This window comes from Anomalospiza imberbis, chromosome 1 (assembly GCF_031753505.1).
Source record: "Anomalospiza imberbis isolate Cuckoo-Finch-1a 21T00152 chromosome 1, ASM3175350v1, whole genome shotgun sequence".
NCBI lineage: Eukaryota > Metazoa > Chordata > Aves > Passeriformes > Viduidae > Anomalospiza > Anomalospiza imberbis.
The window spans coordinates 134878883-134900242 of record NC_089681.1 but is presented as its reverse complement, the minus strand read 5'-3'; the positions used below and the strand labels follow the sequence as shown (position 1 = coordinate 134900242).

The following is a 21360-nucleotide window of genomic DNA, read 5'->3' as shown; positions in this document are numbered from 1 at the left end:
TTGGCAGTGTTAGGTTAATGGCTCGACTGGATGATCTGGAAGGTCTTTTCCAACCTAAATAATTCCATTATTCTATTCTATGATTAGGTCATTCCCTACTTCAATTTCATCCTTCTCTATGATTAAAAAAAGAAATCTGAAGAAACAGAAAATAGCTCATCAATGGATTTACACAGGGATTTTGGTCATCATCTGCTCCCACAAGCACATGTTCTCTCAAGTTTAATGAAATCAAACAAAAACCAGTGTTGTGAGCTTTGCCTGCTGCAGGCAAATTTTCAGTGCACTGAAGTGCATGGCACATCTTCTGTCTGGAATGAGTATGACTCCCAGAGTGGGAAGTTCTCTCCCCATGCTCTCATCCCTTGTAGTATTTTGAACTATTCCTCCTAATGTCCTGAGTACAGCTCAGCACAATAACACACTGTTACTCTTTTTCCAACAGGTGTGGATACCTCAAATACAACCTTTGCAAAATTCATCTGGGGGAAGCATTCTTAAAGGATGGGAATCACACCAGCCTATTTTTATTTTTAAAAAAAGGTTTTTAAGAATCCTGTTTGTTACTTGACCTTCATTTGCAATTCTGCTCAATAAAAGCACAGGCCTCTCTGGTTGGATCCATGCTACATATATTGTGCCATGCCATGGGCTTCTGGAGACATGCTCAGACAAAAAGCTCTTCAAGCTTGGTGCAGGCTGTTGTAATGCTACACTGTCCCTGACCCTGCTCCAGCTAGATTTGCTTGGTGCTTCAACAACAGCACTTGTCATTACACTGCTGAGCAAGCTGCTGCACATTTTTGCTATACTCCAGTATGATTCAATGGTCTCTTGACTTTCAAAGAGCTCCTTAACAGAAAGCAACACTCAAGAAATAAACAGTCCTTGTTCACTGCCATTATGTACCCACTCCATGCTTCAGTCTAATGTATGCTAATACTTATCTGTCTACATGTACACTGCACTTTCTCCTACAGTCAAGCATCTATTTCCCTCCCACAGGCACTATTTTTTGCCTTTTTTGTTTAAGAGAATGGTATTTAGTTCATAAACCTTACAGACAGAAACCACCAGAGAGTCTGAAAAATGTGGATAAGCCTCCAAGAGTTCTGATCCCTAGCCACAAATCTGGACTATTTTTGAAAGCACACCTACCTTTCTGCTGTTCTTTGCCTCAAGCAAAAGCTCCAAAACCTCAGCCCCTGACCCTGTGATGAGGCTGCCAAGGCATGAATCAGACCCCACCAGTCCCTCCCCCCATGCTGGACCCCAGTCAATGCACATATTTTCTCAGGAAGGGGTGCCTGCTTTCCTTTTAGTGTAGATGGACTATGATCTGCTTCTGTAAGCATTAAATGTCTCCAACTCCCTCCAAAGCAGCTCTCCTCCTCGCTGCTGCCTCAGCCACCTCTTTTCACCATTAGGTGCTCTTGGCTGCCACAGTGTCCCTGCTGCAGAGTGCCCAGAGCCTGGGAAACGTGCAATGGGACTGCAGACTCCAGTGGGTGTGAAACACAAGACACTGAGTGAGCAATAACGAGCAGCAGCTGATTTCTCACATATTCATATTTTCATCAAGAAAGAATAAAAGGGCAGCTGAATGAGGGGCTGCTTCATCTAGGGAGTGTAGCTCACTGCTGGAAATAGTCCCAGGCTGTAGCTTTGTGATTAGATGTGAGGCCAGATGGATTAAAGGGAAAGAAACAGCACTGCCTCTTGGGTTTTTAAATAAACCCCTTCTTGAGCTAGGTAAGGGAAATTCAACCTCCCACCATAATTTCCTAATACTTTGGACAAATAAAAAAAGTTAACTGTTTACAAAGGCTAATGAACTACGCTACCATTTTAGAGTACACAGAGAACTGAAGTGTAGAAAGAGGAAAGGTTTGCTGTGTGCTCAGGGGATAAGGAATGTGACTTCTACTCCCTGACACTTGACCTTTGCTATGGCTGTAAAGACACTGCTCTCCTTCTGTTTTCCAGATTTTTTTTTTCTTTCTAAAATGCTAAGATTTTATTTTGAAGCAGCTGGCACAAAAAGCCATCAGAAGACACTCCACATTTTTTTTTTTTAAACAAATATCTAATTAAAGAGACACAATATTTTCAAGCATTATTTGGAGAGATGTGACAGCTACTAGATGGCAGTAAATCAGCCTCAAAATAATAAACTATTCTCTATATACATTAGTATTCAACTTCACCTCATTGATCCAAAATTAATTCAGCATCATATTTTGTCTGCAAATGCTGACGGGGTTCTAAGACTAGCATGATCTGTCTTTGAATCTGAGATAAGCAAGCAGATATGGACAATGATTTAATTCAGTGGTCATCACAGCAAGAGTCATGCATGTGAGAAGGGCACACAGACATGCACAGATGACAAGACAGCTCACAAAGAATGAGGAATCAAATCTGAGCCCTATGTTTGTAATACTTCCCCCTGCTGCCATCTCCCTCTTGTTTTGTATTGGTGGTGTTAGTGCAGAAAATTGTACTCCCTGTTTCCCTTCTCATGGAATACTGAAATGTCTTCCTTCCTCTTTTAACAAGACAGTAACTGGCAAAAAGATACTACTTTTTTTGGTAATCCATGAAACAACTGATCCCAATTTAATAAATGAATCCAGGATTTAGTCTATCAATCAATCTCCAGATGATGAACAAAAATATGACAGAAAAGAGAGTGTGTAAGTATTTCTCAGGGTATTTGTTAGTAATCTCATGGTGACTCTTAATAGTATGGTTTGGTTTTAGAATCATGTTGTTTCTAAGTGAAGAGTTCCTTGATGCCATTCATGTCTCAGGAACTAAAAATCTTTATAAGGATTCAGTGATGGAATTTCTCCTCACATTAGCAGAAAAGATATAGCCAGTCTGTGGAGGGTTACTGCTCTTTGAACCCATCCCCCATGAAAGAACTGAGCCTAAAGCAATAAAAGATAAGAAATGCAGACAAGCATTGTCATTCCAGACTCATCTTCCTCAGTGAAAAAGCTGGGTTTCTTCAGATTCTTTAATATCTGGGGCTAAAGAAGTCACAGGCTTCTACAGACCAGCACAACAAAAGCAAGTTAAACACAACAATTTAGTTCATATATCATACCAAAGAGAGTATTCACAATCTAGCTATGCAGAGTTATCTAGGGTTTAGAAATTTTGGTTTCTTTCCCATCCCAAGGGATGTAGTCTATTTTTGCACAAAAGTCTCCTATCATTGGAAAACATACTATAAAATACAATGTTGGTTCAACATTGATGACACAATACTAACTTGCACAGAGGTTTTATTTTTTAGAATGGGAAGCAATTCAATTTTTGCTTATCAGAGCTCTAGAAAGGACTGTTCAATCAACATTTTATGCCACTTTGTCTTTCAAATAGTCTCTGAAATTGCTAAAACTGATATCTCAGTGCACAGTTGTCAAGTGGAATTGTAAAGTGAGAATCACTGCCTAAATGGCTATATGTAATAAAGATTGGGGTGAATTGAAGAACAAAGCAGCGGTCAGCAGAAGTGTCTCTAGCTTCTGCTGGCATGTTTGAACCCAAGCATATTTACAAAAAGGAGAAACATTCTTTAGTATATTCTGGCAGACTGCCTTATTTTCAAGTAAGCCAAACTGCATTGACTCACCGGACCATGTCCTGAGCAATTCCAGGAACAAAAGTGGGAAAATATTCCATTATACAAGACTATTCTTTTACACAGCAGTCTTCAGTAATAGCTGTTGTGCGTAAAATACTGCAGTATACTGGGGTCATCACACCTTGTTTTCCTTACCTGCTACAATTTAATTTTGTGGCTGAGTCATGTTGGAAGGACAGGGTATAGGGATGGAGGTGCTGGAGTTACAGCTATACTTTATAGCACTGCTAGGGATCCTTGCAGACTGCTGGCTGCATGGCTGTTCCCATTGTCCTTTCCCCTTCTCCCAAGTGATGAGAAAGGCATCTAGAGCACAAGCTGAATGCTGGAATCCTTATTCATACGCTGGACAGGCACATGGCCATGTCACAAAGCCAAAGTCTCTGTCAGTAAGTGATAGATGATGATCTGGCCTGTGACAGTAAACTAAGTCCCCACCCTCCATCTCTCCACCATGGTTGCACATGCAGCTGTTAGATGTAATATTATCATTTCAAGGACATGTCAGTCACATGATAAGGTAGTGAGTGAGGAGTATTTGAGAACAACAGTGCCAGGAAATGGCTGCTGGTCCGATGAACCACACTATTCTGGTGGGCTGGGCATGACTTCCCTGGGAATCTCCACCTTTGCTTTATGTAAGGCTGTTTTCCCAATGAATACTGTGCCATTTCTCATCTGAGTGCACATTTACAAATACACACACAAACCACTACATAATTCAGGTTTAAAGGGACCTCTGGAGGCCCAAACTCCCACCCAAAGCAGCACCCACTTAGATCAGGTCCTCCGACTGAGTGCCCCCCACCAAATACTTGTCTGAACTGGTTCCATCACAGGGAAAGCAGAGAGGCTGCTGTTGCAATGCACTACAAAGAGGAACACAAGGCACTTGTACGTGCTGGTTGTGAGGGTTTCATAAGTGCTTTATATGAGGTGAGGCCTGTGCAAGTGGGAAATGCCATAAATTCTCAGTCCATAAGGACACTGCAATAGGGAAAAACTAAAGACCATTTTGCAGCTGTTTTGAATAATGACAGACTTTTCACTATATTGTCTGAAACTGAAAAATTACAACTTTCTTCTTCAAAGCTTTAAGTATTCCTCTTCCCATACAGGAAGGGAAGAGTTGGAACAGCACCAGAGGGTGGCTTGGGAGCAAAGCTTCAGTACCAGGACTGTAGCTCTCTCCCTCTTCCACATGGCTGATAGTTTCCAGGTCTAGTTTGGTTTCTGTCAATTAGGAGGACATAGTGCAATTCCAGACAAACAGGAATCCTGAACGTGAGCTAACAGCTCCAACAGAAAGGCTAGTTAGGAGCATAATAGGTTTGCTAATAAATGTGTGTGGTTTACTATCTGCCGGGCACAGACCTCCCTGTGGGAACAGCACTACCAGGAAGCAGGGAGCTGCCCCTATTTGCATTCAGTGCATGACAAAGGTGAAGAGGAGGCATATAAGCACACGAATACCCTGCGGACTTCTCCAGCAGCAGCCCGTACACAAAGAGCTTCAACCACATGGAAATCTTCTTTGTCAACAGTTTTAACTCAATCTTCTACACACTTAACAACTCTCCAGGTGGGATGCTAAAACAAGACCGGCTCTTACTGGCTTCTTAATTGGTGCTTGCTCAGAGCAGTTTAGGTGCATGCTAATAATGAGGAACAGATCAATGTGGCTTAATTAGGGAAAGTGATGTCTTGCTGACTGCTAAATTTCTTGGTGTCATTACATCCATAATCCTCGTGACAGAAGGACCTTAGAAAAAGTTCAGGTGACAAGAAAAGGAATTAAATATTTAGTCTTCTATAGCAATCTGGACATATCTAGGGTTAATAACAGATACATACACACTCTGTAGACAGGATGAGTCACTGGAAAATTCACCAGATGCAGAGGCTCTGCATCTCATTTAAACCATTCAGCACAGGTGGGAAATTCATTCCAAATACCATCTCAACCTGTCAGAAATTCCTTTCTTAAAGATGTGATCGACTCCCATATCCTGCACTTAAACTTTAGTTCTGACAGTACAGCCATGGAAATTTAAGTAAATTCGACATTTCCATAAGCTGGGATGTTTGTAATGTTAGAGCTATTAATATACCTGAATAAGTTGTAAATTAAAAGTGAATTATCTTACCTGCAGTGTCAGTGCTGCTCTTGCTGGACACAATTTTCATCATCTTCTCACTAAATAATAACAAGAAAAATTGTAATTTTAGTTTACTAACTATTAAAACTGTAGTGAAGTTTATATTAAAAAAAATTAATGGCCTTGTCTAACATAGAGATTTTTTAATTTAAATCACCAGTAATTTGTCAGTCATCAGTAATTTTTTTAAATCACCATTTAGTAGAAGTTAAGCAATGAATGGAGTATAAGCAGTAGAAAGCACAGAGATGTAGCTACATTAATTCTTTTTATTACAAAGAAGAGTAATGCAGTTAATAGCCATCTATCATTTGGCATATTCTTCCTCTCTGCCTAGCATTCTCATGGAGATGATAAAAAAACTTAAAAATGATTGAGCATTCAGGATTTCTTTACTATTACATTCAAATATATTTTTGTTGATTGATTACTAAAATCATTACAGATGAATTCTGTTTTTACCTAGAAGAATCTTTGCTATTACTTGTATTTGGCCCTTTAAAAAGCGCAGACTGAACAAGACCAGTTAAACTGGCAATCTGTTTCTCCATGGCTTGTATCCTCTCTCTGTAAGACAAGAGAACCGTTTGTTAAAGCCAGATATATTTGCTTTCAGACTTGTTTTTCTAGGTGAACGATTACCACAGGATTGGAAAGACACTACAGAGTTTGTGCAAAGGCCCTTGGGTACAGTTTGCATATACCTTATTGCAGCAGCTTACCACATCTCGGTTTGGACAGCTTTTGTGTTGTAACAGACAATTTAAAAAAATCTGCTTAGTTAAAAAGAACAAAACAAGCAACCAAGTAATAAACTTCTAATGACCTCACAAGACGGGCACCTAAAACAATTTGTTAATGCCACTTGGAACTAGTGAAAAAGTATTTTTTCAGCATTACATGCATTTTCTCTTTTACCTACACTGGGCCAATCATTTCGTCTGTACTTAAGGTTTCAGGATTAAAGACTTTACGCTTCTTCTTGTCACTATTTTTACTTTCTCCAGACCCAGGGTTTTTGTCTGGGAAGCATTTAATCTGCCCAAGCTGACAAATTTCCAGTCCAAATCCTTTCCACCTGACATCACAACTGTCTGCTTTGTAAAGGACAGAAATGTGACAGAGAGGCACAGGACATCAAATGCAGAGTGTACAGCAATGTTACAATAAAATAGATTTTATTTCATGCACATATCCTGAGAAATTCCCAAAAAGCAGAAGAAAATAGATGTAGAACTACAATAAGTATAGGCAATGTTTTCCATAGGATCCAAAGGTCACTAAACAAGAACAATAACAGTTCTTTTTTGATGCGAAGGCTATCATTTGTGTATTTATCTGTTTGCATAAATCCATATATTAGTCAGGTACCAGGGCACTTCCTCAGTCAGCTCCAAACCAGCCTTTTGCTCACCCAGCTGCCTACTAATACGTGCCAGTATGTCATTGACACACCACAACATAGGCACACATCAGTATGGGACCTTCTGAAAAGGCATTCCTCTATTACAGCAGTTAAGTGCGTGGGGAGACTTACAGGAGGAAATTCTAACAGCAGGCTGTGGTTTTGGAAGATGCCTGGGAAGAAAACTCCTCAAAAAGCAAGTGGTTAAGACCAGCAGCAGCGACTAATGAGAGAAGATGGGACACACAGACACAGACTCAGCATGCTGCACGGCCCATCCATCACCATGACAGCATTCTGTGCACATGGGAGCAGCCAAACTCTGGCCACCCCAGCTGCAGTTGCAGTTTGGTGGCCAAAGCAATATCATCAATCAATAAGAGTCACATAAACTCAAATATAGGTACCAATAACAGCCAAAAGCAAGCTGACATGATAAAAAGCAAGTAACCAGCCCTGCTTGCAGATGGACGGCTTATCCAGGCTAATTATTTCATTCACATTCAGGGAGTGAATGAGGTTTCCTGGGATAGCACACAGGTACCATAGCCAGGAGAGACTCAGAGACACCCAGAGGTTGAGAAAACAGGGCAGCAAAACAAGTAATGAGACGGTAACAGACACAAGCAGGGAAGAAGAGAGTGCTCAGTCAGTTCCCTGCCAGCAGATGTGTTCTTAATGCGGTGCACGCATCTTACTTTTCTGTCCTCATGTTGAAACGTATTTTGAAGGGTGATGAGAAGACTAGTGAATCTGACTTAATTCATTTCAAACCAAGAAATACGTTACGGAATTTCCACTATTACAAGTTTTAAAATAAGAAACTGGTGCAGGCCTCAGTAACCTTTGGAACAAAAACAAGTACTAAAACCCAGGGATAAATATACTTTAACAAACTTTAATGCAGCATTTTTGACATTTAATAATGAAAATATTTTTTTTCCCAGATAATCTTCACAAAACCCTCCTGGAACTAAACTCAACTGGAAGTCTATCTATTTTACCAATCCATAAATAAGTTTTTTTTCATCCCACATTAGATAATCTGGAAACAATTTTCTGCTTCAAAAGATATTATGGCAACACAAAGCTGATCTTGTCCTTTGCCATGAAATCTAGGAAAGTATGTTGTTAAGAGAGAGGGGGAAGTTCCAAGATAGGAGATGATGAAAAACGAATGAAATACTGGAATCAATTGCACAGAACACATTATTTTTTTTTTCATATGGTAAAAGCATTAAGAATGCGAAGAATCTACATGTGCTCTGGACTTACTCTGTTAGAAACCAGGCAGATTTTTCCTGTAATAATTTCACTGTAACACCCAGACTTATTATGGCCATTAGCATCAAACATTTCACAAACAGGTGTCTGAAAGGTGCCTTTCAGACAGGTATTAAATAAAACAACCTGATTTTCGGAGGTGGTTGGACTGGAGGTGGTGGGAGGCAGCATGTTCCAGCATGGGCAGGGAGGGATGCAGATGGCCTGGTGGTGGGGCTGTAACCTGGGCTGATGTGGCTGGAGGGCTAGTGGCCCAGTTTTGTCACCACACAGCCCCAGAGGAGCATGGACAGGATCTGCAGTGGACCCCTTTGCCTCCAATTTCCTTATGAAGGGCTGGAGCAGACTCTGCTCCAGAAGGGAGGAAAAAATGTTTTCCTCAGGCAGTGCAAGGCCAGGGTCTATCAGGGATGCCAGCACTGCCATGACATAAATTGTGATTTTTGGTTCTCAGCATTGTGTTTTCTACCCCTTGCTGTGCTCACTGCTGTGGAGGGGGGAGGTGGGACCAGCCTGTCCCAGCAGCTGTGCCTGCACAGGGCAGGCCACAGTTCCCAGGCATGGGACAGGCTGCCACTCCAGTGACATGGAAAGACCAAGGTTCCCAGGGCACAGGACAGGCTGGCACTCAAGTGACACAGGGCAGGCTGGGATGTGGCGCACTAGAACAGAGGGTCAGGCAGACAGAACAAAGTGGTGCCTCTGCTTGCTGCCACCAGAAGGGTGGTGGCCCGAGAAGAGCCAACCCATCTCTGCTCCCAGATTAATTTCCCAGATAAAGCTGCATCTCTCCACCACCCAGGAAGAGCAGGGAGGGTTCCTTTCACAGCAGTTGGGAAAGAAATGGCTATTTTATCAACCCGAGCACAGAAAGGCATTGTTTCACATTGTTTTCCCATGAATGCTGGGAGAGTCAGAGGTGGCAGCACGGGGAGGAAAGGAGAGGACAAGGTCAGAAGTGACGCCCAGCAGAACTCTGTCAGACTTGGCTTTGGCTTCTCACAGACCCTGGCCAGGAAGGCAGGGACAGGCCACGTGCCAGCCCTCTTCTGCCCAGCAGCCTGACCCACAGCTCTGACTCTAGGTATGTTCAGGAACTGGGCCCTGCCTTAGCGTCTCACTCCCCAAATTCAGCAGAACCAAAGCAAGCCCTTGCTTCTCTGGGGAGCGTGCACTGATACGTCAGATTTAATCACCAGATTCTTCCTCACAGCTTCACTGATCTTTCATGTTACTCCTTCTATTGCAGTTAACTGGAAGTAATTCCAAGAAGGGGTACAGCATATTGCTGAATTGGTATCCACTTGTCACAGCAATGCTATCTAGCGTGACATGTTACTTGCATGCTATTTCCCTTTCCTGGAGAGATCTTTAATATTCACATCACTGAGAAGATACTTTATACATACACAAAATAAAACTGGTCTCTGTAACTGTTCATTCACATTCCTGTCCAACCCCAGGCTGTGCAGCACGTCACCCACAACAAATATACTCAAACACTCAAATCTGCACCATGAACTACCTGGCACACCTTCCTGGAGAAAAAATTTTCTGTGATTTCCTATTTTATAGTTAAGCTCCAGAAGAAGCAATGAAAAGGGGGTCAGAGACAGAGAGATACACATTTCTTTCTATATTACTCTATGATAGAAACATTTCATTACAATTTTTTTTTGCTGCACTGGGAAAAGAAAGGAAACAGAAGTTTCCCAATGGCTTTCTCAGAATCAAGTGAAGGTGTCTTAGGCTTTTTTGCAAATTCCCCAAAATAGATGAGTGAGTGGGTGTCCTGGAAGGGTGGGAACCAAAGATCAGCAGAATTCTTCTGTATTCTGCTTTCTTCCCAAAGAAGGATTCACACAGGTGAATATGTCAGTCCTCTAAGGAGAAGATTTAACTCAAACCTTCTACATCTTGAAGCTAAAGAAGAAACGAAGCTCTGAAGCACACCAGCTGTTACCCTATTTGACAACTGTTATCCCAGAGCATGCATTTTCCTACAAACAGTTCCTCTAATACAAGGAAGACAAAATACAGTTTACCTTTCCTCCATCCTGTATTGGTCATTTGACTTCATTTTTTTCTGCCTGGTTATTCAACACCTTTCACAGAGGAATATGCAGTTTTGGCCCTGTGAAAAGTGTCTGAAACAGTGTATTTGTAAAACCCCCCTTAGAAAATGCTCAGTGCACTGCTGATAGAGTCTTTCACTGTTCATGACTTTACAAAGTAAGGCCATTTGTCCGAATGGCTAGAGAGTCCATCTGTACTTCAACATATCAAACAATAAAGTAGTTTTGTGGGGGGAACAATTATCTAATAATCTACACGTGGCCATTACACTTTAGTCTTGAAATGCAAGCCATGAGCCAATGATGTGGTTACATTTTGTGCTCAATCCAACTATCATCTTTTCTCACTAGTATGGGATAAAAAGAAGAGGACAGAAGTTGTGTTCAGGCAGAAGAGAACCATAGTACGCCCCAAAAATGCTTTTGGAGGAAAAGTATTCTATAGACTTATCTTGCTGGTTTAGAGTAGAAGCATTTATTGTATATATATTTAGCACTATCAAATAATCTAGAATTTTGCAACATGTCTTATAAATGCAAAGATTTTAAGTTAAACAGCATTTAATTTAATGCAGTTTTGGATAAACAGTTTCTTTTCCAATTTATCAACATTTAAACATCTGCTTTGCCTGTAGTAACTTCCAGAAATGTCCCACAAGCTACATAAATGGGCCATCCAAAAATATGACAGCAAATTGCTGTTTAAACAACTCATGCTCACACATAAAAATTTACTCATTCTTCCAGTAGACCTCAGATTTAAGAGATGATGACCCTTTGAAGGTGAACTGCTGTAAGCTGTTGTAACTTCTAATAGTTTTCTGCACATGAATATTAACATCTTTTATTTCTTTAAATCTCCATGAATTTGTTTCTTCTCACTGTTGTAAAAGAACTTTATATGGGACTCTTCTGGTAAATGAATTAACTGCAAGAATTTAGTCAATCCTTTATACCACAGAAGTAGTTATCTTGGAAATAGCCAAGGTAAAACAGTTACAAGGAAGCATTACATGAAGCAATTAATTCCCTCTCAACTCTGCCTTAAATAACAGGCTTGATGAAACTGGCTTCTGTGGTGTCAAATTAAAATGGGAAACTCCAGTAGAAGAGCTCAGAAATACCATCTCTTGTCGATCCAAATCAGCTGCTGTTAATGTTCCATAGGTAATGGAACCATTTTCTTCAACAAAACCAGGATACAGTCAAGGAGAGGTCTTATCTGTTTTAAGTACCCAACATATTCTGATAAAGTACAGAGATATCCCAGTTCAGCCTTGAAATGCAAAATTGAAAGAGAATTGAGATGGGAAGAGATATTCACTTTTACTTTGGACATTGTCACTATCCCTTTCAATCTTTCCCCTGATTTATACTTAAACTTGCATTGTCCTGAGGCTGTGACAGTGCTACTTTGAGGAATTTTCCATAAAGTCATGACACAAGAGATGTTTTCTTTGCTCTCAGCACACTCCACTAGGGATTAAAGCAACAGCAGTGCTGAGGTGATGGGTTTGGTGCCTGCAGGCTCCTCAACCTGCTCCTGAATGAGTCAGGATGGGGAATCTCTCATGCCACAGTGCAGAGATGAGAAAGACCTCTCTCCCAGTAGCTCCAAGGCTAAGAACTCCTCTGTCTGCCCACAGCTGACACCTCTGCACACAGGCTGACTGAAGATGCTGCCATGTGCTTGCTGTGGCCTGGCTTTCAGCACTTGGCATCAGCAAGTGGATAACATACACAACCGGGCAGCCTACACCTCATTTTGCCATGCCTGGAAGAGAATGAATTCAGCCCTATCTCTACAATCTCAAAAATACTCTTTCTCACAAAAGTAATCCCATAATGTTTATGGGTGTAAACTCTGAGTCCTACACAAAGTAGGGGATACCATTCTGCCATTATGTACATCACCCTTCAGGTATCCATAACAACCTTGTTACAGCTCAATCCCTGATGAAGCAGAAAAAGAGCACCTGAACATGGATAACCCTTTGTTTAGTTTAGTATGCTTTAAACAGTGTTTGCTTTCAGAGTTCATGAAATTATTATAAAGCTAAATTAAAGCTTAGAGCATTTTGTGTTTGTAGAACTCAAACCCAATTCTTAATATTGCAGTAGTTAGAAAACACACCAATTTGCATGAATTCCTTTTGATATTTACAATTATTTTTAGAAAGTCACATTTCCTCAAGGTTAAAAAAACCCACAACCCATAAAGACAGCTTTCAAAATTATTCTTTCAGTGCCATGTGACTAATACACACCATGCTGAATTTTAAGGTCATGTATTTATTTGGAAGTGCAATTATGCAAATGTTGTTTTCTTCATTGTTAATATATTCTGGGACCAGAATTAAAACACCTGGTGCAAAACTCCCTTTTAAGGAGATGCAGAACTATCTGTGTAGTTTCTCTTTATCCATTCACAAACACCCTTGTGGATATCTGTGCAGCTGAGCAAACAGCTGAGATGCCCAGAGAGAAGACAGAAAATTGTACAAATACAAAAGTTTTTGGTGTCCTTCCTTATTTTCAATTCCTATAATGAACTTTGTAAAATTTTCAATCTGTAAATGGATTAAAATTGGCAAATTTCCTTCAAATAATTTCCTAGATGTAATAATGGTGGCTTGAAATGCAATTTCAGATACCTGCAACTTTCTCTTGGAAACAGATACATAAAAATCCAATTTCACTGACTTAGATTGTAATATGCCCTATCTCATACACTTATGTCATAACTACCAAACTACAAGCCTCTAATTTTTGTGGGTGGCTGTTTTTCTTTATATTTTTCCATTTTCCCCCCTCCAGTGGACTTCATGACCCACATTTTTTTTCTAGCCAAACATGGTAAGTGGCAACTAATTATTGAGCAAGCTGCTTAGAGAGAGGGGAAGCCTAGGGTCTGTATGAAGCTCTGTATCTTTCCAGTGGTTAAGGCAATCAGCAGTTACCTTTGGCCTCTGTGAGCTCAGCATTTTCCAGCTATTCATCTTCACTTCCCTAAAGAACTCTATAAAAGTTAACAGCACAAACAATACGCTAGAGATTAACACAGCTCATATAAATACACAGCAACCGCCTGGCAGTGCAGTGATTGTTCTCTCCCAGAGCAGGGTCTGAGGCAGGAGAAGCCTTCACAGACCTCTGTGTAAATGTGGTCCTTGAAAAGACAGGAGAGATCATTGTCATCATTGCCATCACACAAAAGTTAACAACAGTCAGGTCACCAACTGCTTGTGATGCTGGAAAAATTATTTGGAACAGTATTCATGTTTTGATTTCTTCCCTGGGACAGACTTGCTTTTCTCAGCAGTTTCCCCTCAAGGAAGATTATTGTAAACAACTGTCCTATTTTTATGCAAATTCATGCTTTACAGGAGATAAGGCAGTAATGATAAATTCTTCCCATTTCCTAACACTAGATGAGAAAAACTTCACTCCATAAAGAACCAAAATTGTAATATCAGAGTGTCACTCTTAACGGGGGTGAAATATATTCCCTTATTAGCAGGAACAGAACATCATTTGTTCTTGTAACATGATCTAGCTGTCTGCAAAGAAAAATCCCAGTTAATCATTTTATTTTATTATATTTTTTCCAATGACTGAAATTTACACAAATGAAAATAACTAGAGATTCATCATGGGTTGACAATACTTTCAAATTAATAATGGATGGTGCCACATCTCTCCTAAATTACTATCTACCTTGACAGACAGCTAATAAACACTGCAGCCGGGTGCAGCAGCCTCCTACACATTACATTGTCCCGAGTCTTAAATGACAAAGGATGTGCAGATTAGGAACGTTTCTCATTTGCATAAATTAAGCCCCAGCTCTGCCTTACCTTGTCTCCTTGTCCTTGGGCATCGTGGGTGACCCATAGCCAAAAGCCTGCTTGTCCATGGGAGAGGGCATTGCCTCGGCCATGCCTGGCAGGCCAACAGCACTCCGCGCTTTCGCATCCACAAACACGGGCGGTCCCGGCTCCTTTTTGAAGGACTGGCGGCTGGGGGAAGACCTGTCAGGCTGGATGGTGTGGGCGGGAATGTGAGGGCCATGGTGAGGATGAATATCGATCATTCTCATGTCAGCCACCCTGTGGGGTGAGGCTGGAGGTGTTTTAGAGCCAAGAGTGGGCAAATGGCTCTCCGGGTACTTCCGTGACTTTTGTCTGTATAAGGACTGCTCCAGCATTTCAGGCTGCATGGATGGGTTGCCGTAAGTGCTGGATGACCTCATGGCACTGCGATGGTAGGTCACAATGTGATCGGGGACATCGAGGGGGTGTCCGGAGTGCGGTGCAGCCACGCTCATCCTCCCCTCGTGAAACAAGTAGGGGTCACCGTACAGGCTTTCATTTCGCATCAGGGTAAGGTTTTTGTTACTCATGTCCTCATCCGGCTTCACGTCCCGTCTCTCCAAAATGGCGCTTGGGCTGGGCGATATCGAACGCGAGGCTGGCACGCTGGACAGCCGGTCCCTGGGGATGGTGGCATTGCCTGGCACACCCATGGGCCGGCCCCCACCATAGGGAATCCTGGATGGAGAGGGAGGCATGGAGTGGGGCACCGGGGTGGAGGGTGGTGAGCTGGGCATCGCATGCAGAGGGTGTGTGGCAGATCCAGGGCGGGAACCACTTTGGCCATCTCGTCCTGTATAAGCAATTTCCCTCTGCATCTGGAAAGAAAAGGAAAAACACCTCAGATACAAAATTACTAAATGTGAAAAACATGATGTGGATTGTCTACAGAAAATTAGGAAATAAAAACAAACCCTCGAGACAAAATAATTTTACATCTGCATAGATAAAACACTTTGGGACCTTAGTGCCTAACAAAAATAACAACTATAAATAGCAATAAAATGGGCTGTATGTTAAAGGAATATGAGAGGTTTAAAAATTCTTTTATTTATACAAATACAATCTCACCCTAATCTGATATTCACAGCTACTGAAGCTGAAATCAGGGGTTGTGGTGCCAGGTGTTCCACGTACACGTAGCCAGTGACAGAATTAAACAGTTTATTGATCAGACACACAGGCTAGAGTTCACTGATTCCAAAGCAGGATAAAAATGCTGATGCTCTGGCATCACAAACATACCTGAAGTCCTTAGACAAGAAAAATAAATACTACAACTAATTAGCCATTTTCCTCAGTGCAGGATTTAAGATTTTGCTGATGACTTGATGTGGCCTTTATTATACAAAGGATACACAAAGCATAGTAGAAAAACACAGACATTCGTTGACAATAACACAGTCAACTTATATGAAAATAGTCTGACCCTTTGTAACATGTGCCATTGCAAAGATAAGAGTGATTCAGAGGGTTTGTGGAACACATGCTCAAAAAGTCATCAAACATTTTATCACAGTTTTGCAAGTAGCAGCAGTAAGGAATGAGCAAGCATGGAAAAGAAAAGGGAAACTTCCAAAACAAATGTATTAGTGCTTTGTTAAGAGAGGCTCGGCAAAAATCTGCAATGGACATGTGCTTTAGAGAGTGTAGAACCTCACTGTGCCCAGCCATGACCTATCTGGATGGCTGAATGCTGTCAATGACAGACAGGAGAAATTCTCCCTCTAGAAAGCATCATGTGCCTTCTTGGTGCCCTTACGGTAAGGTGGGTGAACAGGAAGATGAGAAAGTCAGCTGAGGACTAACTACATAAGGAAAAAGATTATAATTTCTAAAATTCAAGCTGACAATTTCATCTTCCCTTTCCAGCACCTTCAAGGGATTGTAGAAAACTGTGTATCACCAAGCCTGACTCCACATTCCTGAAGTTACAGAGCACAAAATAATGTACAGTGGATGTTGCTGATCTGAAAGCTACAGAATTTTCCTCCCCTCACACTCCTTGCTTTCATAATGTGACTGGATTCATTTTAGTTACAGTGATCTACAGCAGATGAAGCAAGAAGTTATTCCTGCCCCACCACAGGTTTTTCCACTGGTAAGGGAATTGCAGTGTCAGTATATAAACAATAGCTGTTCTTATCACAGCAGGTTCTGCACTCAGGAATTAGAAATTACTTTCCCCACGGCCAGAGATCGACAGTCTGGAGTATCAGGTATTAGAAAGAAGAAAGAAGATAACCTGATTGTGGCTGGAGCAATAATAAATAAGTGTAACAGAACAAAGGTGTGTACTGGGATAGGTCATAAATGAGCCAGACAAAAATTACAAAGTCAAACAGGAACATGGCATAATTTTTTCATTTGCACAGAGAGTAAGTCTAGTCTGGAATTTTAAATAAGATATAATTAAAATATAACTATTATAACAGTATTAATCACTTTATGAGAGTGAATTCAACATAGTTTTCTATTGGCTTGAAGAACCACTGCAACATACTAAGCTATATTGTGTGTACTGACTCTGGCTGTGGGCCAGCAGAAGAAAATGACTCCTACTGACTTGAGCAGATTTGGGATCAAGTCTTCAGGGACAGGCAGATACAGATGCTTTACACAAAGAGAAGAACCCAGAGAAAGAAAATCCTCCTAGATTTCTACTGTACAAGCTACACAATGTCCTGTTTAATTGCTGCAGATAAAGCTACAACAAATGGAATACTATCTGTCAAAGAAACCAGAGCCACTAGGATATGGTGGGTTGCAGTGAGAGGAAAATTCCAATGTTACATTGCAAAGAGGAGAAAATTTCCATGGGAAGATTTGAAAGCAACAGGTTTAATTTCCCCCAGTTTCTGGACTTCATATTCCTGTATATGCTCATTCATTCCTCGTAAGTCAAAGCAATCTGTCAAAGAAAAATTCCGATTTTCCACCATAACATCATTTAGACGGAATACTTTAGGATGGAAAATAATTTGAATATGGGACTGAGCTATTGCTCAAAATCTTGTGTCTGAGTACTGTTGTATGCAACACTATTTACTTTTGCTTTAAAATAGTTCTTAGAGTACAGAGCCTCAATCAGGGCTCCCTTGGGCTGGGCAGGGCACAAACACCTGGGCACCCAACCCCTTTCTGAGAAGTTCACCTGCTATTTTAAGCCAGGACTCAGGCCCTGGGTGGAGTGTACCAAAGGGGAGACTGTTGGAACCAGAGAGTCCAGGGTGCCCAGCAAAGATTCACTGGGGCATGTGGGCTGGGCAGGGTCCTGAGCTGATCACCAGAAGTCAGGCAGCTTTACCCAGTGGATTACAGTGTCTTCTGCCACATGGTCAGTATTTCCTCTCTTTCCACTTTTTGCTCTCCTCCAGACTCTTTACTAATGGTAAGTTTGAAAATGTGAAGGATGGTATTTTCTTCCTTCTCATCTGTATCTCTTTGGTGTGATAGTTTAGGCACAGCAAAGAGGTACAGATGAGGAGCAAGAAAAGACCATCCTTCACATTTCTCTTTTCACCACTCTGTCATATATAGCCCACTTTCTGTGCTGTTTTTCATCTTCTCTCCTCCACCACAAAACCCCCAATGCTGAACAATAAAACCCCATACTCTTTTACATAGGCTCTCTTGAGCCCCATGTTCCTGGACTTCACATGACTCAGGCACAGAGAAAGAGGATATTGGGCTTATCTGAGCCTCTAAATATTGGGTGCTGTCCCACACAATTGCTTTGAGGGTAAAAGGAAGATTTTTTAGTGCAAGCACAGGATCATGTGCTTTTCAACTGCAGCCATGAAATACGTTTACCTGAGGGTGGGGATTTCTTTAGTGCATAGTTCTTCCTTGTTCCTACTGCCTATAGACCTTACATCCTTGAAATGGAAACTTGTCTTATCAATCCTTAGGTTAAATTACGGCAAATAGCTAGCAATCATTTCTGTGTAAAACATTTGAGGGAAAATCACATCACTGAGAATCTTTCCCATTCTGTAGCAAAAAAAGATTACACTATGTTTAAACATCTGCTGTGGATGTTTTTGGTCAGTCCAACAAGACTTAAGATACAGATTTAGCTATTTTTTTTAAACTGAGTCTCTATATGCTAGAGTCAATGTTCTATAAAACCAGTTATGTTCTTTATTTCAAAGCCTGTTGGCACACTGAATAACTTGCTATATTTTGAAAATGTCTATATGCACAAAGTCAGCAAACCATCCATCCAGCAGGGTACAAGAAGCCTTGCTCCTGGTGGCTCGTACAGAGGACAAGCAGAGCTGGTCTCTGTGCAGCCAGCAGCCAGGGCACACAGAGCTGTGCCTGGATGCACCAGGGCAATGCCAGCCAGCAGGGCAATGCCAGCCAGCAGGGCAATGCCAGCCAGCAGGGCAATGCCAGCCCCCGGGGGCAATGCCAGCCCCCAGGGCAATGCCAGCCCCCAGGGCAATGCCAGCCAGTGCCCAGCACCGAGCCTGCCGCTGACTCACGGGCACCACACCAACCTTCCCGCTCAGCGTGCAGCCGGATACCAGACACACAGCCTGACTCAAGCCATTATCTGCTATGATCTCAACGTGAAACTCGGGCAAAGGGAAAAGTAGGCCAAGTTTCTGACCTGGCAGCTCTTCCTTCTGCTCTCCTAGGCCTCCTCTGCAGCACCAGAGAACACAGCAACTGGCTTTGCCCCAAGATTTTCAGACTGCCAAAATACCTACACAGAGCATGTTCCTAAGATGAAGGTTATCCATGCACTCTCTTGGAGACACCGGGGAGTTCCCAACAGACTCCATTAATCACCTCTCAGCCATGTGAAGCTATTTCTTTTCTTACTCTCCCTTTGACACCCTGCACTTCCCTGAGGAAAGTCCTCCTATGCTCTGCAAGCTGACTCACCCAACAGTAAACGCAATACACCTGCAAAGAATTTTATTGAGACTTTGCAGTCTATGATGAAAAAGCTACAGAAATACTAAGTACTGATAAATTGTACGAACTACAATACTGATAAATTAAACTGTTTGTAAAGAAATCTTTTATGAAAATTGCTCAACAGAAAAAAATCCTCTAAAAGTAAGGCAATCCTTTACTTTTCTAATGAGGAAAGACTTAATTAAAGAACCCTCAATCCAACAACAATAAAATCCGTTAGTTTGTTCTCTCTTCATAGAAATAAATTGACAACTTTACTGTACTAGTTGTCCAAACCCCTCAGCTTCACCATTAGTCACACTATATGATAACACTTCTGTCATGGCTGATCTTTCAGTCCAGTTGGATTTGGAGAGGTGAAAGCACAAATCCACTTTTGAAAAAAAAATATTTTTTTCAAATTTTTAAATATTTGAAAATATTTTTAATGTTTCTAAAATAAGATAATTTACAATAAGAAAAAATACACTTGAAAACTGCAGAATTGGTATATATTTAAATGAGAATTTTAAGCATCTGTACCAAAACTGTCTGAAACCAAATCAGACATCACTGAGAGGCTGTCACACTTGTCTCTTCTTGCTTTCTTGTAGCATGCCTTCCAGCACCTATAAATTTCCCCATTCTATTGGGTCATTACAGAAAAAAAAATCATGCTGGTTGCAGTTGTGGGTTCTTCCAGCTGCCCAATGTCATATTTGAAAACTTCGAACACATTAGCATAATTTTTAGCTGTTTCTGATCAGAAACCTTTCAATGATATGTACTTTCAGCAGACAACTCTAATCCAAGAGAGCTGAAACATTTCATAAAAGCATCAGTAAAGACAAAAGTTGGAAAAAAAACACCCAGCAGGTTTCAGTCAACAGTGATGTTATTTCTTACCAGACATCCCTGAGGTGCTCTAGAGCTTTGGCTTTCCAGATTCATAGACCTGGGTCAACTTGGTTGGAGTCTGATCTGGGGTAGGCACCCCAACTCTTCCACGCTCTCCTCAACAGGGTGGGTGCTTGGTAGTTTGGGGTTACCAAGCAGTGAGACATGCTGGGGTTTCAGTGGCCATCACTCCTTGGCAATGCTTCCAGACTAGAAGTTTACTTGGCAATTTTGGCTAAGAATGGACCCTCTGATGCCCAAAAAAATTATTTCAGACCATGAAACCACTGACCTTGCCTATGTTAGAACCTGGCCTCAGCTGAATCTGGCCCAACAGTATAAGGTTCTAGGAACTGCCAGGGTTCACAGTAGTTTTTCATTATGGGAACCACACGCTGGTAAAATAAATCTGATTTCAAACGTTCAAACTTCCAATGAATGGGGAAATCCAAGACCCAGCTAGCTGTTCTTAATATATATTCATATATTTCTATTATTTTTTCCTGACTAATTTTTCCAGAAAAGGAGTTGCAGAGCTCCCTAAGAAATCTCAACATTTATAATTAACTTTCCAGTATTAGCATGCACCTAGGTTTCAGTTCTTTCAGTCCTTTTGTATAGTTTTGGTATATGCCCAGCTGTAAAAACCTCTGTATTATGGTGAAAGGAGAATTGAGATAAAAATTCAGAACATCTATGAAACAGGAACTTTCTAGGGTCTGATTACATATATGGTGGATATGTCAAGAGAATAATTGGGTCTTTCTTCTTCCATTTATGCTCTTATTTTTATGTTTTTTTTCTTTCCCTTGATGAACAGCAACACAATCAGTCACTATAAGATGCTTCTTAGGATGAGTCTGTGATGGTTAGTGATAATGAAATCATCCAGTCCTCTAGATTCTATTTTCATAGATTACTTTTTATTTTGGCTGGGGTCAGCTAGCTAGAGGTTGACATGAACAAAATAGGAGAAGCAGAAGGTGATGCTCACTATCTCAGAAGGTGGAATTTAGAGGACATATAAGAGGAAAGAAGGCATTTTGACTGAAACATACTTAGAGGTTGTCACCATAATACCCAATATCACTGTGACATCCAG

The 21360-nt window shown here is 41.2% G+C and overlaps 1 protein-coding gene across 23 annotated transcripts in view; it reads right to left on the bottom strand.

Moving 5' to 3' along the window:
* KIAA1217 (KIAA1217 ortholog) overlaps positions 1 to 21360 on the bottom strand; it is a 230086-nt gene that overhangs the window by 34946 nt on the left and 173780 nt on the right. For 18 of the 23 annotated variants that reach the window (XM_068171457.1, XM_068171418.1, XM_068171425.1 and 15 more), the window contains 3 exons: positions 14436 to 15268; positions 6277 to 6381; positions 5803 to 5852 (listed from right to left, as the gene is read on the bottom strand). In XM_068171457.1, coding sequence (XP_068027558.1) covers positions 5803 to 5852; positions 6277 to 6381; positions 14436 to 15268 — 988 coding nt within the window. The remainder of the gene's footprint in view (positions 1 to 5802; positions 5853 to 6276; positions 6382 to 14435; positions 15269 to 21360) is intronic. The other 5 variants (XM_068171450.1, XM_068171597.1, XM_068171577.1 and 2 more) reach the window with 1 other exon arrangement.